Source organism: Chelonia mydas, chromosome 8, assembly GCF_015237465.2.
Source record: "Chelonia mydas isolate rCheMyd1 chromosome 8, rCheMyd1.pri.v2, whole genome shotgun sequence".
NCBI lineage: Eukaryota > Metazoa > Chordata > Testudines > Cheloniidae > Chelonia > Chelonia mydas.
The window spans coordinates 76653995-76673167 of NC_057854.1; the positions used below are offsets into that span (position 1 = coordinate 76653995).

General features: G+C 37.4%; 1 protein-coding gene across 5 annotated transcripts in view; it reads right to left on the reverse strand.

The window, feature by feature from the left end:
- The window catches only part of SH3GLB1 (SH3 domain containing GRB2 like, endophilin B1), a 33266-nt gene that overhangs the window by 8075 nt on the left and 6018 nt on the right, over nucleotides 1-19173 (reverse strand). Inside the window, exons 2-9 of one of the 5 annotated variants that reach the window (XM_043553158.1) lie at nucleotides 18519-18660; nucleotides 12022-12150; nucleotides 10069-10202; nucleotides 9548-9640; nucleotides 7854-7940; nucleotides 5583-5606; nucleotides 1657-1746; nucleotides 995-1095 (exon numbers count right to left, since the gene is read on the reverse strand). In XM_043553158.1, the coding sequence (XP_043409093.1) occupies nucleotides 995-1095; nucleotides 1657-1746; nucleotides 5583-5606; nucleotides 7854-7940; nucleotides 9548-9640; nucleotides 10069-10202; nucleotides 12022-12150; nucleotides 18519-18660 (800 nt within the window). The remainder of the gene's footprint in view (nucleotides 1-994; nucleotides 1096-1656; nucleotides 1747-5582; nucleotides 5607-7853; nucleotides 7941-9547; nucleotides 9641-10068; nucleotides 10203-12021; nucleotides 12151-18518; nucleotides 18661-19173) is intronic. The other 4 variants (XM_043553159.1, XM_043553160.1, XM_037906976.2 and 1 more) reach the window with 4 other exon arrangements.

Genomic DNA, 19173 nt, shown 5'->3' on the forward strand with positions numbered 1-19173 from the left:
CATCTTAGAATGTGTTTCAGCAGGTGTGTTAAGAGTTCTAGATAAAGCAGCTTGCAATTTACAAGTGGCTGCAAAAGAGAATCTTTTCTTCTAGTAAAGAAGTAGTTGTTAATAGAAATTATCCAATTATGGCTTGTCTACACCTTGAAATACTCCAAAATAGCTATTCCCGAATAATTATAAAACCTCCACATGGACACTGATTCCAGAAAGCTTGCTCTCCATTTAATAAAGGGGTCTGGCATACACCATAGTTTCAGAAAAATCCTGATTGGGACAAAGGGTTTGAAAGAGGGAGCTGTAGGGAATGTACAGAATCTATCAGCATACAGTACGATTCTTTAAAGCATTTTAGTATTTTAGAATTCAGAGCACATCAAATTAAAGAGTCTTTTAGGCAACAGATGGTTTCTTCCACTTGCTTTTTAAAAAAAGCTTAAGCTATCCAGACTCTAGGAAAGTAGTCTACCTACTCAGTTGCTACTATTAATTTCCCCACCAAGCTTCTCATATTATGAAATGTATTTCTCCCCATAGTAAATTGCTTTACTGGTAATCTGCTCTAACTTCGGAGAACACCCCTGTTCTCAAATCATCTTAAGGTCTTGCATGTCAACACTTTTTGACAGCTGTTTGCTAGCATGAAACATTACCAACACAGTAGAATAATTAGCAGTATACTGCTAGGAATCCTCTAGATCTCTACCAGAAGTGATCACGTTAATTATAGACTCCGCAAAGTCTCCGTCTCACGTTATGCTTCACAGCATTGGCTCTATCTACAGGTTTGGGATTTTGCTCCACTGGTGCAACAACATCATCATCATAGTTACACTGGTACAAACCCTGTTTTGCACCAGTGCAGCACATCTGCATTAGAGGTTTGCAGCATTATCGCTACATTAATGTAGTTACAACAGTGCAAGTTTTCCTACCTCTAAACAAGTCCTTACACAAAGCTGTAACTATAAAAAAGCTTTTGCAGTTTTATTACCTTCCAAGTTGTTTCTGGAGGTCCAACATATATTGGTAACATTGTGCATAATAGGTCATCTGAGCTTCAACAAAATCATTCAGACAGCGAAGATGATGTGCCTATAATATAATGAAGGTTTCAAATTTTTAGTGCATATGAAGAATACTATACCTGCATTAAAAAGGCTGGCTTGGTAGCTTAGCATCAGTGGCAACCCTGAACTGGGGAGGGGACGGGGGACGACACAAATTCAGGACCCAGACTCACAAGATAATTGGGATGTTAGTGCTCTAGAAACAACATTTTCAGGCCTGAGAGATAGGATACTTGTATGATGCCCACCATTCTTAATTCTCTGCCCAATTAAAGAGTTACTGTAATATACAGTAATTTTGTAATGTGTAGCCTCAACACAGGGTGGGTCTGGTGGTGGTGGGGATCACAGCAGCTTAGAGGAAAGTAAGAAGACCCTTTGGGCGCCTAGGGCCCTGGGGAGACCAGAGTTAAGTTAGCTGGACAGTAACTACAGCTTAGAAGTTGAGATTCAAACGGGTATGTATTGTGTAACACATTTTAAGGTGTTAAGGAAAATTAGCATTTTAAAAGTTTTTCCAAGCAACTTCCTGTAGTTATTTTAGAGGGTCTCAATTTTATTCATTTTCTTCAATTTAGATACTCACATGTGTACTGCTGATGCCTTCCAGCAGTAGTCTGGTAATCTCTGCTTGACGGTCAAATTCACTCTGAGTTATTCGTACTTCCTGTTCAGACTGAAAAGTAGAAACTTATTAGAAGTTTGTACAGCACAGCTTAAAACACTGATTACAGTTTCTATGGGAAGGCCTTGACCCTATAAACACAGACAGGTGCTTAACTTTATGCATCTAAGTGGTTCCATGGACTTCAATGGGACCATTCATATGCATGCAATAAAGCACATGTTTAGGTGTTTGCAGGATTAGGGCCCAATTTTGCTTTCATGCTCTACAATACTAAATAGATTACAGCTACTTAGTGTTTTCAAATAGTTGCAAATATGAGACTTTTTGGCAAAATTTTAACAGAATGCTTTATTAGTCACCAAGCTTTATGTCTGATGTTTGATCTACCTATCCAGATCTATGGGTGCCTCAAAATTAAGATCTTGAAGGAGAAAATGAAATTTAGATTTAGTCCCACAGTCTGATGTTTTAACTTCTCTGCTAGACTAGAAAATGAATTAGGCCACCAACAGCAGAACATCTTTAAGACTTCATATATAACACTAATATTTATTTTTACAAATCTTTCAAATTCCTGGATTGCTCTCATGTTGCCAGTTAGCCTACAGTTATTAGCAATTTTAGAACAAGTCTGAAATGATCTAGTAACGATAGAGGGCCTCATTTAACACAAGAACAAGTCATTCTTAATTTCATGCTGTTCTGAGCAACCAATACCACCCAAATTGCACAGGACTTTTTACCTAAGTCTATACTTCTGCTTATTCTACTATGGATAGTTCCATGGGAACACAAAAGTGATTCAAAGGAATATGCACAAAAAAATTATGGAACTAAAATGTTTCTGGGTTAAGTTTTTACAGCCACTTTTGAAATTGCTTGAAAGACCATGAAAAAGCTGTGGAGAATGAAGTATACAGTGATATTTAGCACACAAGCGAATTCATATTAACTTTCCAAACTTTGTGCAGAGAGTGTACCAAATGGACAGCATGGGTCCACTAGAACTTGTTCTGTCAGAAGTCTTTCAGGACAAGCTAGCTTACTCCTCCCTCTCCCCCCCAAACAAGCAGTTTTACTTTCAGAGAAAATGGCAGAGACATTTACTATAAATTCTTTTGCCTGACATGTTGACGCTTATTGCTTCAGAAGTCAGGACTTCACCAGCACAATGAACTCATGGCCTGCCATTTGGAAAGAGCTGGGTAAGAACAGGAAGGAAAATAGGACGGTTTGTGTGTGTTTTGCTTTGGTGTTTGTGTTTTGTTTTTTTTGCAGGGGAGAGGTGGGAAGATTGAAAGACAAAAAAAAGGAAGAGTTCCATTTCCTGCTTTTGCACTCTACACATAGCTTCCCACTGGATGGGAAAACTAGTTAACTGTCTTGAGTTTTTACAAAAAAGTTAGTTTTTGGTACTTCAACTTGCAGTAAATTTCAGGTGATGTGTTTAAACACATGCAGATATGAAGCTGTAGCAAGGCTGATAATTTGCCCTCTGCAGTGTTTCATTAAAGTATCTACTTTAATGATAGCAGAGAAAATAAAGCAGATTCCTTCCCATACCAAGTTCATAAAAGACAAAATAAGAAGTTATACAACTGTGTGTTAAACAGGTGCACACTGAATTAGTTCACCAGACAGAAGGGCCTTTGGAAGCGCTACTGCTTTTTAAGTCAAGCTTACTTGCTATATGCAGAGGGTTCCTTGAATTGGTGGTTGCGATGGCATGCTCCAAGATCTCTAGTTTCCTGATCTTCCCACGCATTGCCTCATCCCCTTTCTCCACTGCTGCTGATTCAAGTGTAGCATTATGGCATACCATTTATATCCCTGGGGTAAAACTTGTATACATGCACAACTGACATTCTGAGTTCACGCAACTTGTAACCTTATCACCCCTGTTTTTGAGAAGGGTTAAGGAAAGAGCCTTGAAATGTAAATCTAGGCTACCCTGTCCCTCAGTGTAGAACTGCAATCAGAGTCAGTGAAACCTCCTGTTTGAATAGGAAGTAGCAGGTGACTGGCGCTGTCTTGCCATGAAGAGCCCTTGATGTGATACCTGCTCTCCACCTCAGTTCAGACCATGGATTTGTAAGCCTTCTGGGCTGAAAAGCTTATTATAGATAACCAGCTGACTCGGAGTATAGTGCGTCCAGTGCAGGCCACACTTCAAAAAAGAAGGTTAATTGCAAAGGATGCAGAAGAGCTACAAGACTAATTCAAGGTCTGGAAATCATGCCTTGCAGTAAGAGACCAAAGAAGTTCAGTCTATTTAAGTTCACTCTAGAGAAAGTTAAGGGTGACAATCACCATCTACACATGCCTACCTAAATGGGAAAGATTTGACAGGCTAAGCTAGCAGGCATAACTAGATCCAATGGTTAAAACTGAAGCGAGACCAATGCAAACTTAAAAAAAAAAAAAAATAAGAAAATTTGTGATTTATTTCAAGGCAATTATATCCATAAGATTAGTTGTTCTAATGGTTAAGTGATTCTCCACCATCTAGAGTCTTAAAAGCAACACTGGAGATCTATTTCTAATGATAAGCTATTTCAAAACAGAAGTTACGGTTTGATTCAGAGATTAGGTTATGAATCAGACTCCCCTCCATCCCCAGGCTTTCAATAAAGGGGAAGACAGATCAACCTAAATGCATTTAGATCAGTTACTGAGCCTTCGGAAGGAGGCATGAGCTATAGGTTGGAGGATTTGACTGGGTGGTCTCTGGTTTTATTACTTTTTCATTTTTTAAACCCGACAGCACTTACAGCAATAGATAGGTACTTTATAAACCTAATAAGGCATTCAGAGTTTCTAGCCTCTCTGTTAAGATTTGAAAACAAATAAGCCAATAGCTAGCATTGAAAAGTTGCCACTGGATTTTTCCTTAGATACACATAACTCAGTCCCCCAGAATTGGCTTTTGGAATGCAAGACAGCTCTCTAGAGTAGACCACTTCTCTGCTAGTTGGGTGATGGAATGCCATTCAGGCTGCTGCCAACTGCACTATGACTAGTCTCCAGCTTCCCCCAGAGAGCTGCTTGTAGCTCCTGTCACAGAATGGTAGCTCAATAGTATGGAACAGCATGATTTGGCAACAAGCTCTGATGTTCTACTCCCAGCTCTCAGACTTCGCTTCTTAGTTTTGCCATACGAAAAGAAAGGGGAACCAGTTTGATAGTGTTTATGATAGCACTGTGTGTGCGCTAAAATCCAACAGAAGGCAGACACAAGCCTCTGGTAAGTCAAGTGACATCTCAAAGTATCATCTTGTCAACCTATGGTTTTGTCCTGCATTCCATTCCATTTGCAGGCAATTAGTTGTTTTGCAGGCCCACCCAAGAGTCCTAAGGCTAGCACTGCTTCTCCTTTTTTCACCCTGCTTCAGATGAGCTTACTACTTCAGCAGTATCAGTTCCCCATTTGAGTACTAGGAGGCTGACAGTTGAAAGTCTGTCTTTTAATGGTCTCACAAAATCCTTCAGAAAAAAATCTACAATGCAATTTGTTACTGTTATGTGTTTGCAATAAGATACTATCCTAAGAAATTAACTTTTGTAAGAGAAGCCCTACTGTCTTGTTACTTGCAGGCTTACAGTCTTATATTATATCTTGCCACCAGAATGTCACATGGTGGCAATGGTTACTTAGAAACAGTATTTCTTCAAATTCCAAGTTTATTCCTAAGCACTACCCTGACGATGTACCTCACTTCACTACTGGTATCTGAAAATCTCTACAAGAGGCTAAATAGTTAATGCAATACAGCAGAATGACTGCCAGCAGTGTACTAACTACAAGAACACCAAACACTCTTTATTACACTGTACCAAACAAGTAATTGTGTCATAATGCTGCAGTTTCTGAACTGTTTACTTACTTTTGTCACTTCCTCTGCCCAAATCTTGTCAGCATTAAGAGTTAAGACAGACATTTAGAACAGCAGACATTTAGAACAGCAGAGAGTGGTTTTAACACAGTAAAGCCATACTTGTGTGTTCTTTAATAATTCTGCCCCTGCATCCCCCCACGAAGATGTAAAGTTTTTAAAGAGTGGACAACTGTGACTCATTGCACCCATATGAAGGCCTTTGCTATGAACTATGTTCAGTCAAGAAAATGTAATGCATTCTTTAAACAAAATAAAGAATTCCAGTTTAAACTGCATACCTATAGCACTATATTACGTACATTATGTGAGGTTATAGAGCTATTATAAACTTAAGTGGATACTCTACAGAGCAGAAGTGATGAAAATCCAAAAATTCTCCAAATTGGGAACTTGTCCGTAAAACATGAAGCTCTTAAAATGTAAAATATGTAACTACTTGGAAAATGGATACAAACTAGACAACAACCTAAATTACTTATTGCAAGTTATAAATAAAAGATTTTTAATTTAGTTATGGATACTTTAAGGTTCACTAAGGTTGAAATATTGATCAACTGAAAGAAATGCTCTCCCTTCACAAGAGCCTACTAGACAAAACTATGTTAATATAAAACCGTGAAATTGAGACAAGCGATTTCTCTTGCCATCTTAATTCCATTATTGGTTGCGGCCTCCACAAGGATTTGCAATAAATTGGACAATTTCAGTAAACTGGACAATTGATTAAAATTCTATTGTGACATCTCAATAATAAGTTAATATTAAACTTAATACAGCTACAACAGGAGTCTTCCTCACAATGCAGCTTTTCTCTAGTTTATGATGTTGAAATTAGAAGTTTTTTGGAAAGCCATCCTAACACCGTCAAAGTTGTGGTTAAAACATACAATTATGACCCAAGACTTCATTAGTTTTATAACTAGAGGTAAGATATTTTTGGTTTAACGATTCACTGTTCATCAGCAATGGAACCTTTAACACTTCAGTGTTGATTTGTATTACAGGCCCCACTGAAAATCAATGCCAGATTGTACCAGATGCTGTACAAACCGAGGACAACGCCACCAGAATGAGGAACCATCATAGAATATTGTGCATGTTCTACAGAAGTAATTTTGACTAGTATGCTAACACTCTGGTCTAAAAACTGTGTAAATATTTTCCAGGCTGAGAAAGGATCTGCAAATCTTTGCAACAAGTATCTTACAATTGTTATTTCTAAATTAGCCCAGTGATCATATTGCAATATTCATAGTTTCAATTGTTTGTACAATTAGTTTGATATCAAAAGACAAGAAAGAGTCCCTAAAATATTTAGATTTACAGTTTATTCCAACTGTGATAGAGATGAGACCCTGATAGCATGGAAACTACAAAGATTATGATGTTGAGATTATTTATTATGATAATTCAAACAACATCTGGAGTCTAATCAGATGCTATGGGCAAACAGGTTGCTCAGACTGTTATATCAATACATATCTGTGTGCATGTGTGTATATATCTGTGTTCCTGGTTCACTGGGTGGGTTTACTGTGAAATCTGGAATCATTAGGAGGTAATTAATGCAAATCCATAGAAATACGACACAGACAATTATATATACTGGCTTGGACTGGGTTCAAGAGGTGAGCAAACATCCTTCTCCCCCCAGAAAACAGTATGAAAGGTCAACCTGCACTGACTGTGGATAGAACTCTGAACCAAAGCATGTACAGACACACTGGATGATGGGTAATCCCTGGTAAATTTAACTTGTGTTTATGACACTATTTTATGACATGTTCTCTGTAATGCTTTTGACTGGTTTGGGGTGTCCTCAAGGGCACCATAAAGTAGTGTGAGGTGCAGTTACCCTGAAATGGCCCTGTACAAAAAACTATGGGGAAAGCCAAATAATGCATTTCAGTTGTTTTCCCACAATTGCACTTAATTTTTCAATAGTAAAAAAATTTCAAATTGGTACATTAAGCTTTCTGACATCAGTAAAGTTGTGGAAACAAGACTATAGTATTGTACACTTTAGATTATTGGATACAGTCTGACAAGGACAATTTAACAATACAGAGCCATGAGTCATTTGTCTAGCACTCCCCCCCGCTTTTTTTTTTTTAAATATAAAGTAAGGACTCTAAGAAATTGGAATATTGATTCTGTTCTCCATTCCAAATATTTGATATGACAATTAAGGCCATTAGAGATGGATAGCAAGAGGAAACACTTTGTAAAAGAATGTATGAACACAGAAGGCCAACAAACCTTTAGCCATTTTACATGCAGCAAGTTGAGCATGTAAGAGACATTTACCATAATGTTATTTTCTTCGGGCTGAGAGGTGTTTAGTTGCTTTAGTGCATAGACAGAGACAAAACCAGGTTACACTGTTATTACTATAGGTGAACAACATGTTACAGAACACAGAATAGTTAAAACACTGCAAGATTGAACTAAGCAAGTGGTGAAGCATACCTAGAAATCCAAACAGTTGCTGGTTTAATTCAAGTAGTTTTATTCAGCCATCTTAAATACTGCTCTGGGCTACTTCATTTAGCTATCAAACATAATGGTGCATGACTTATGAAGAGATTAAAGTTACATGTTACTCCATCTGCATTTGTTTCATTTTCTTTTACAGAACAGAGAACATTTAAAATAAGACCTGAGGCTACCACAAAGATGAGCACTAAAACCCTCAATGAAAGTGTGCGCTACTGACTCAGACATTCACTACAGCTATCAAGCCAGATAAACATCCCTCAGAAATAAAGAATGATCCATGGTATCCTGAACCAATCCCTTTACACTTCTTCACCCCCTCTTGATCTTCTGGCTTCTACTCTGAACATTCACTACCAACTGCACAGTAAGACTTTAGAGGCCCCTTTGGGCACACTCTGGAAGCTTGAAACCCAGTGTTCAAGAAGAACAGCATTAAAATGTTCTTAGTTTGAGTTATCAGCCACTAAAGTGGATTTGGAATTGAAGTATAGGCAAGCAAGATGGTAATGTAGATGTACCTTTAATTACATCACAAACTGAGGTGTACTTTATAAAATGCAGGTAGGCATACCTGTGCTAGCTTTAGCACAGAAGACGTGATGTCATGAGCTTCAGTGCAGGCTAGCTGCCCCAGGTCAAGTGCACCTCCCAGTGGGAGTGGGTATGTATTCTGGTTGCTAGCCCACACCAAGGTCTGTGCACCACATCTTTACTGCTATTGTTATCCATGCTAGCTAAATTAAAGCTAATACAGGTATTACACCATAATTTGCAATGTGGATGTACCCTAAGAAGTAGGAAGTCTCATGATCTACCACCAATGAAACACTGACAGATAAATGTTTACAAGAAAAGAATTTTTCTATTACTAGTCCTGTAGTAATGATCAGCAAGTAATTTGTTCCTCTGAATAAATCAGCAGATTAATTGCCTCCCCCAACTAACAAAAATCTAATAATGCATGTAAGCAAATCACAACATAACTTGAGATAAAACTAAGATGAATGAGGCCACTTAAATGTTTTGGAAATGGTTGTTCCTGGGATTTTTATGTTTGGTAAAATGTGTATCTGCTACACTGGCCCTAGCAAACTAATATCTAAGGTAACAGGACTTGTAGCTGTTAATATGTAAAAAGGTATAAAGATGTGATAAGTTCCCTGAAATTATGTAAAATGTGTGACAAGCCATTTCAAAGAAAAAAAGACAAGAATATTTGGCATAGGGCAAGGCTGAGCCTTCTGAAGGCTCCAAACTAGTCTACTTATGCTCCCACACTTCTAGTAAACAATCAAACCACCAAAAAAATATTTTTTTATATATAAAAAAAGTGTCTGGCTTCTAGCATAAGTGATTACAATTTGCATAGGGCCAGAATTGTCTATGTTTGAGACCCAAATGTGGAGAGTTATGGTGAATTTCTTGTTTTTTAATGAAAAGATCATTCTACTTACTGCAGCTCTAGCTTCTGCAACTTTTGCCTTCTTCAGTCTGGTTTTTGCTGCATCCAAATCTAGTCTTTTATTTTGCAATAGTTTGCGTTCTTTCTGGAAGTTTAGGAAAATCAGTTGGTATAAAGGATCATGAAATAAGTTGTGGGCTTGTACTACATAAAGATCACTCACTCACTCCTGTAGATTATATTTGTAACATACTGCATACAAGCAGCCTCCTAAAACTGACACCACAGGCATAATTAGATGCAGAATTAGATCCAGATTTTTATTACTATTATTTTAACTCCTATCTAAGATAAGACACTTACTAAAAGTGGCAGATACTCAAGAAAATTTTCTTGAGTCAGACAACCCCCCCCTCCCAAAACCCCCATGACATGCATTACTTAAGACAAAAGTCTCAACTGCTTTTTCCTTATTGTAAGTTTAAAGAAAACTCCATGATTTATCTATCCCTTTACTTAAATGTTTATATTTAGAACTATTTACAAATGTTTAAAATACATTTGTCAACTTACAGTAATTGTTTTATAATCTCCTTCTATAAAATTTCTTAGAGGAGTGAGGAAGTTTATAGCAGATGTTTGAATTAGTTCTCTATCTGCTGTTCCAATTCGCTTTTGTGTTTCTCCACATTTAATTAATGCATTTCCTGCAAAGGAGAAGAGACGGTTGTTAAACAGTGATTCCTATAGGTGGTTATGCAAATTTCTACAAGCACAAGAATTTAGGCCAACATTTTGAAGAATTACCAAATGCTAAACAAATAGCTTTTAAAGAAAAAGTTAGAACCAAGGCTGTTTTAATGAAAGTCACTAACTGGAAGTTCTGAAGGAACTAACATTCATTGTTAGATCTTAATCTATTGAATAGTTACAGCACTGTGGTAGCATTACTACCTATGGCAATTCCATTTCGCATTTGCTAATGAAAGTTCTAATTGTTAGCATTAGGCCAGAAGCAGTTTCCCCCCTTTTGACAGTTTGATTCGCCTATCTGAAGTTTTGCTAAATAGAAAAATGTTAACTGTTGAGAATGCTTTTTGCATTTTATGTAAACTCTGAAAGTCTACTTTTGAAGACACAGGTAGGCTTTGTACTTTAATACAAAACGTTAGTAAATTTGATTCTGAAGAACAGGGTTATGAAAACAACTTCAGAGAGACACCATGATCAGATGCTTCCAATGATCACACATTTTACTGTTCTTAGAATTTTTAATTAATTAAAAGAGGAAAGGGACTGGGGACCTTATCATTCAAAGTTTGTTTTGTTATGCCCTTGAGGTATGGAACTTTTCAGTGCAAGTGCTAATCAATACCAGTTTCCTACCAAAATTCATCCTTGCTCAACATATTAAGTATGACGCAATGACACTATTTGAAAGCTAATGCTGTAACTTATTTATTTTTGCATCCTAGAATGAATCAATCAAGTTGCAATGGCTGCATACTTATAAGAAGTTACACACATTGGTATGAATAAGCTGAGTTTCATTTAGTTTGTTTTATATTAAGACTAGAAAGCTTCAGGCCTGGTTAATACTTGGACAACCAGCCACTGATGTTTAAAGTGTCTTGTCACTTCTCTGACTGTAAAGGTTGCCATTACTGAAGTTATACCCATACACTTTCTGTGAATATCTATACTTGGATGCTTCAAACAGAAAGAGTACGTTATCTTCTACTTAACAGAAAATCCTATTAATTTCAGATGCAAAGATCTATGATTCAATTCCTTGTGGAAATTCATCTCACAAAACAAGGTTTTTTGATTTACTTGCTCAGCTGGCTTGTGTTCTGAAATGAAAATTATCAAGCTTTGTAGTATGTGTATTTTGGCAACAATATACCTATATATTAAACAGTTGGTTAATTTTAACTGTTACCTCTATTAAACTGATGGGTAGGTTTAAGAGAAGATGAGACCTGGACTTCATGTTATTAAGACCCAGTCTCTAAACTTTTCCTGGAAAATACCAGAGATGACATTATAGAGGAGTACGTTTTTGGGGGAGTAAGAGAAACATATCCATGAACAAATCTACTCTAACTCTAATAATCCCTTGTAGAAAGTAGTTAAAAAAAAAAAAGTCCGGACTATGAAACTGCACTGAGATTTTAAACAAGAACGTAGTTGTTTCCCACAGCATTTCTACTCTGCACACAGTACATATGTATTTCATATCTTTTTCAAATAAATCACTGTATTCCAAAGAAAGGAACTGCATTTTTCCCTTGTGACTCGAAATTCATAGGGAAACAAAATGTGAGCTATCTGTTCAGGTAGTAAAGTTATGCATCCACTAGGGGGGTAGAGTTAGGGTTCCAACAGCAGCTATAACTAATGTTACCCTCATCTTCATTTTAGATTAAGGCTTCAGAGCTTTAATATTCTCAAAGATGTACACTGAATACATAAATTTGTGCAGTTACTTTTTTTGAAATTTGAGTCATCTTGGCTCAAACTTACCATATGCTGTTCCTGGGCCAAACTCATTCCCTGCATCAATCATATACTGGCCTAGTAGTTCTGGGTTATTCATACGACTTGGTGCTTTGCGGTCTAGCTTCTCGTAGACAAATTCTTCTATTCTAGCATCTAAAAAAAAAAGTGTTATTTGCTAATTTGAAGTGCAATTACTGTAAATCAAAGCAGTATTTAAAAAAATCTTCACTCATAGAAAATCAACTTACTAACTAATTCATTCAAGGAATATCAAAGTATTAGGTAACTGACGAAACCGGATAAAGTGATTAGACTAACTTATCACAGTTAGTGACAAATCTCCATCTGCTCTGTTGACAAGTATTTCTAATATTATCCATGAAAATTCAACACAGGCTCTTGTAATAACGCAAATTCATACCTTCTTACACATCAGTAGTATTAGAGGTTATTCAGGGCACATCATCCCTAACACCTGAGCCATACCCATTGTCACTAAATGCAGTTTCGACTGATTTCATCTGTAAACTAGTGTAGACCTAGCCTAGCACTTTTGTCAGTATACCTTATGTTGCTCAGGGATGTGAAAAACAAAAACAAAAACAAAAAACAAAAAAACAACCCAAAAAAACCCCACACCCCTGAGTGACATAAATTACACCGACAGAAGCACTATGGTGTGGACAGCACTATGTTGGTGGGAAACGCTCTCCTGCAGACATAGGTATTGCCACTCATTGGGGGCGGGGTTTAATTATATTGATTGGAGAGCTCTTTTCCATCAGCATAGAGCTAGTACCGTGAGAGATATCTACCACAAGTTTCTCATGAGCTACAGTAGCATTTTGGGGTCAGGACTATTGTATAGCGCCAAGTAGGCTTTCCCTATATTAGTGATTGCTTGTACCCTTTAACTGTAGCATAAACAAATCCATTCACCCTGTTTACATATCCATTACTACTACTTAGAATCCAGCATTCTTCTGTAGCAGAGCTTTTAGTTCCATTACTCATAGGAAAAAATGGCTGTGCTTGGATTGTGGAGAGAAGATATACATGTCTTAAAGGTACCAAATAAAGCATTTATGCAGAAAGCATTTGTCAAGGTTCCTCCCCCACTCTGAACTCTAGGGTACAGATGTGGGGACCTGCATGAAAACCTCCTAAGCTTACTTTTACCCGCTTAAGTTCCCCAAGGTACAAATTAATTTTATCCTTTGCCCTTGGAATTTCCACTGCCACCACCAAACTTTAACTGGGTTTACTGGGAAACGTAGTTTGGACACATCTTTCCCCCCAAAATCCTCCCAACCCTTGCACCCCACTTTCTGGGGAAGGTCTGGTAAAAATCCTCACCAATTTGCATAGGTGACCACAGACCCAAACCCTTGGATCTCAGAACAATGAAAAAGCATTCAGTTCTCTTACAAGAAGGCTTTTAATAGAAGTAAAGGAATCACCTCTGTAAAATCAGAATGGTAGATACCTTACAGGGTAATCAGATTCAAAACAGAGAATCCCTCTAGGCAAAACCTTAAGTTACAAAAAAGACACACAGACAGGAATAGTCATTCTATTCAGCACAGCTCTTTTCTCAGCCATTTAAATAAATCATAATCTAACACGTACCTAGCTAGATTACTTACTAAAGTTCTAAGACTCCATTCCTGTTCTATCCCCGGCAAAAGCAGCATACAGACAGACACAGACCCTTTATTTCTCTCCCTCCTCCCAGCTTTTGAAAGTATCTTGTCTCCTCATTGGTCATTTTGGTCAGGTGCCAGCGAGGTTACCTTTAGCTTCTTAACCCTTTACAGGTGAGAGGATTTTTCCTCTGGCCAGGAGGGATTTTAAAGGGGTTTACCCTTCCCTTTATATTTATGACAGCATTAAAGAAAGCATTTTTTAGAGAAAAACAGATTAAGGTGTGACACTCAAGTTGGAGAGATAGCTGATTTGAACTGAGTATTTTCAGATTGGATCAGAACTGAATACAATTCAGAGAGCTGAAAGTAAGGTTTAGATAGCACTATTGAGATATTGCCATCCATTCATTATTTACACTGTAGTTAATCACTCAGGCTTCTGGTTAAACGTTTAGTGAGACATTTTATAAGCTGTTTATTTTTTCTCTTAAAACCAGAAACCCAAATTATGTAAGTGTTTACGTTTATTTCCTCTATTATTTCAAGCCAGAGACTCAAAGCACTGTAATTTTATTATTTATAGTCTAAACTGTCTCTGGTTCACTCAGTTTTTAAGTGAATAAATTCGACAAGTGTTTCAGATCCTTAAGTCTGCTGATGAAGAGAGATCAGATACTGCACTGGAACCTAGATTTGAATCCTAGACTTAAAGTCAAGCCAGGGTGACCACTCAGCTCAATCTCCCATAGCACTCCTGCCAAGTAGATGGCCCAACTGAGCACAGAAGGGGAACCTGAAGCTGTTGCCTCAGCATTACTGCTGCTCTGCTCCTAGCAGCTGCTCCATATGAAGGACAAGGAAGCATTGCTTACTTTTAGAGTAGGGGAACATTAGTTCTAGCTACCAATTGTGATAAGTGTGACTTGTTGCCAAATACACTGAAACCCTCCCCTTCATGTCTGAATTCCCATCATTTCAAAGGTGTGGGGACAGAGGGGGGAGAGAAGGGAGTGAAAGATGAGGGAAAGTTACTTAGCTTGGGCACTCACATCTTTTCCAATACCATTTGTTTATCAGCCACTCATCTACTGAGGTCAAAATTCCCTGCAATCATCCTATGGCTGTAGGAAGCAAAGAACTGAACTCTCTGCTGCATCTGCTCCTCCTCCGCCCCAAAGAAGAGAATGGAGCTAGCATTTTTTTTTTTAATAGGCCATTCTATTTATGTAATGGGAACTATAATATACAGGTTTCATAGAATTTGGCTTTTAATTATATTTTTATTCAAGGTCTGCGTATCCAGCTGCTGCAGAGTTTATTCTGGAATCCACCTCTTGCAACAAGTATGCTCCATGATTTCAGCACCATTCAGTTAAGAGAAGTGTTTCTATTTTTCTGGATGTCAGGAAAACTTTGAAGATGTGAAGAAAGAGTAAGTTGGAGGTCTGAGTATACAAACTGCTTGAAACAATAGCTCTGAGAGGCATGAACTGTTACACTTACCTCAACAGGTGAAGACTGAAACCCAAAGATGACCGTTTGCATCAATACAGTCAACTATTTCACTGCCGCTCATTTTAGCAGACATATGCAGCTAATGTGCTTGTTCCACAATCCTAAACTGCCTTACTCCCTCCTGGATACCATGAGCCTCACTCACCACTTTATGCAGCGGCCAAAACACTCAGCTTCACCTCTGACAGGTTCTCGAAAGCAACTATGCTTTAATACAAAGCTGGCATATTAAACTAAGTGTGGAACATCATAAAATTGAATTTTGTATCTGAACAGTACCAGTTATAACACTCAATTTCATGCTGAATTAATCAAAAACACCCATCTTTTAATTTAAGAGAATCTTACAGGATTTCTAGTTTGCCACACCAGAATGTCACAGAATCCAGGTATTTTGCAACAGAGTTTAGGTCCAGCTTCCCATGGAATACTGTGAAGATGTGAAGAGCCTACAAAAATTATGATTTCTAGTAGGTACTATGAAGTTGTGAAAATTGCTGTATCAGTGAATACCTCTGTGTAAAAATGGAATCCACCATGGGCTGACAGTGCTTGTATATCCACCAAGCTAGGGAAAATGGAAAGCAGTTACCCTTAGCGACTGTACTCTGACCACACAATGGGTATGTAAGGAGGTTGGCTGAAGTTGGGGAAAACAGATTCTCCTAACTCCTCAACAGGAAGCTTGGATTTGGAACAGCTGAACAGAAACCAAGGTGGTGACGCTAACCTTAGAAACCTCAGAGGCTGGGTGGGTCGGGGAAGACTCACAGCCACATAGGAAGTTTTGGGCAGGAGAAGGGAAGCGATTGGGATGTTTTTGTAGCAGGGAGCCCTGGTATAGCTGCAGGACCAGCCAAGGTTAAAGTGCTCCATGGTTAAGAAAAAAAGCCATGCACTGCAGAAGGAACATGGAAACCTGCAGAGAACTCTGTCCCTAGCCCAAAGAATGCTCTGGAGTGGTGAGACAGGGAAATGCATGCAAGTTGTATTTCTGTACAGATCTGGGTACTTCTCACCAATTAAAGAGAGTAAAGTCTGTGTTATGCCTATCACATTGAAGAGTTAACCCAAGCATATAGAACAGCTTCCAGACTAACAGAGACTTTGACACAGCTTTTCTATTACTTTAAGATCAGCAGCTACAGACTGAATCATAAAGTTGAGGGGTTCTTGCTATAATTGTACATGGCACTTTGCATTAAGATGGAACCCTACGCAGGGTGGATAAAGATCAACTTTTTAAATAAAAAAGAAATTTATTTAATGCACTCTTTAGAAAAAAGAATCAGTTAGGCTGCCATAATTTCAAATATATTAAGGCCTAAACTCAATATAATCTATTACAATTATTTAAATTAAGTAAAAATATTGAAGCAGTATACCACTTTTGCTGTGAAATTTTTAGATTCACCGAACTGGTGGAAGTCACTGGCTGAGCACCTGGAACCAGAGTCTGTTGTTAACGAAGTGCTAAATCAGCTTTTGATGGCAGTAGCCACTTTTGCAGATGCAGAAAGAATATTTTCTTTTCAATGTATTCAATTCAATGACTAGTTCATTGAGAAGCCAACTGAAAGTTGAAAAAAGCAGGAAAGCACGTTTTCTCTCCAATCTCTGAATCAAAAATGAGGTGTGTGCGGATGAGATCTAGTAGTATGGAAGTTTTGAAGAACAGTGACCATACACGAACAGTTCAATTCAATAACTACGGATAATACTTCCTTTGTTTGTTAGGCCACTGTCAAATGAAAACAGGTTTGCTAAACTTTGTCCAGCACATTTAAGATGTTTTTTGTTCGATGAAACAGTTTTAAAATTGGTTTGTGCATTTTTAATTGAATTCCAATTTCTATCCAAATATAGCTCAACGTAAATGAGTAAAAAATTAATCTAGCAAATTAAGGTATTAGTTAATATTTTAACTTAAAAATGTAAATGTTAAGATTATGAATAAATGTATGCGAAGCTATATAGTTGCTTAAATGTCTATAGAGAAGGTTTCCTCTGGTTAGGAAAAAGCACCAAATTTAGTGTAAAGGCTATATTTAATTGAAAAATCAGTATGTTCTCATTGGTTGGTAACCATTACCATCAACCTATCTTTCGGAAAATAACCAAAGAGTACAAATGCAAAGTAAGATAAAGATTAAGCATTTAAATCAATGTTTCCTGCTTGATGATTAAATGATGATTTAATTTAAAAAATCTGTGATTTCAGTTAACTGTTATTTACATCAACCCATCCACCCCAAAAGACATTAAAAACAGTTTATATAATTTAATCTATGTTAGTTAATGAGAATCATATGACCCACTAAAAAAAAAAAAAAATCTAGAAGAGGAAATGAAGATTATAACCAATTGAAACTGTAGGGGGAACTGAGATAGAATACAACTCAAGAAAATCATTCAAGCTAGAAATTGGCCAGGATATTAGGTTTACAACTTGGAGTTAAGCCAATAGCTTGTAATGAGAAGCTTAGTTGATTAATTTAGTCTTATTCTGTGAGCAGATTATTTGAATTTATTCACTTTAAGGATTTACTGCCAATATTTGACATTTGAGCTTTGTTGCTTGTGTGTGACCTATCAGCTAAGGATCATGATCTTGTTTATTTTCCAGCTGAATAAGAACACAAGCACTTCTGGTTTCCACAAATACACATGAAAACTTGAAGTTTTATGAACATTTCCCTAGTAAACCACCACTCAAATATTTGTGAAAAGCAAACCAGAAGGGCAATTAGCATAGCCAGAACAGATTTGTTGCAAAACTCAGAAGTGTGCTGGCCTTGTTCACCAAGGTCTAATCAAAACTCTTTTTCGTAAAGAGTCACTAAAGGTAACATGACAAGTGATCAGAACCCCAGTTCCTATTCTCAAAGAAAAATATCAAGCAGCATCATGCCCCTAATACAATGGTGGAGAAGCAACACAATACAGACTGAGGGAAGAGTGACACCTATTAAATAATCAACATATCTTCCCGAGCATTTTGTTTTCCTTTGGGGTAGGGGGAATTCTCTCATCTTAGTACTGATGAAGACAGACCCTACATAGCTTAGATGAGATATGACAGGATCAGAGCCTAAGATGTTTTGAGACAACCCTCACACAATCATTCTGCTATAGATTCCAGATGCCGTTTTATGTAGTCAAGTCTTTGCATTGGAATTAAGAGCTAATTTATTGCATTATATCAAAAAAACATTGTACATCTTGTACATGTAAGTTTTAAACAGGAACAATGAACTGCAGTGTGTATAAATATGCAGCAGTGACTCTGCCAAATACACACACAAATAGACAAGCCTGTTAACACTAAAGTATCGATGAAAAACCCAACAAGTTTCTTACTTGGGTTTGGCTGCAATAAAACCTCTGTCTGTTTCATAATTTTTTCTGTCCACAGTTTAGTACATTCTGCTTTGCTGAGGAGGTTCTCCAAGTGAGCATCCAGTTCAGTCTTCTCTGCTTGACCAAGTTTTTCTTCAGTAAACTATTGGTTAAAAAGAGCTAGATTAGCAATGCAAGTCTGGTCAGCACAAACAGCCTCATGTAATGTTAGCCTTTATCTAATTATGTTTTATTTCATATAAAAGCTTTTTTGAAGACTGACACTTTACTCAGTCTTCAGCAACTAAGCCCTACTAATATTACCAAAAAAATAATTTTAAATGAAATGAAGATACCTTTGAAAGCTAGCAAATGTGCATTTGAGTTTGCAAGTTCATACTCTGAGCTTTCAAATTCTTACTGAATTAAAGCATACTATTCATTTCAACTGGTGTTTAAGTCATCACAATAGGATTTTAGTTTTAACATGGAGAAATTTCATGCTCATGAAAGAGCACATAGCATCTGTGTCTGGATCCAGAGACAGGTATGCTTTCCCAAACAGCTCTATTATTACACCTCAGTCCTCACTTGCAAACCTGGTGCCCATCATAAGCAGATATTTAAGTCCCAGCATTATAGGCAACCGCCAGCCATTTTAGGTTGAGTTTTAGTC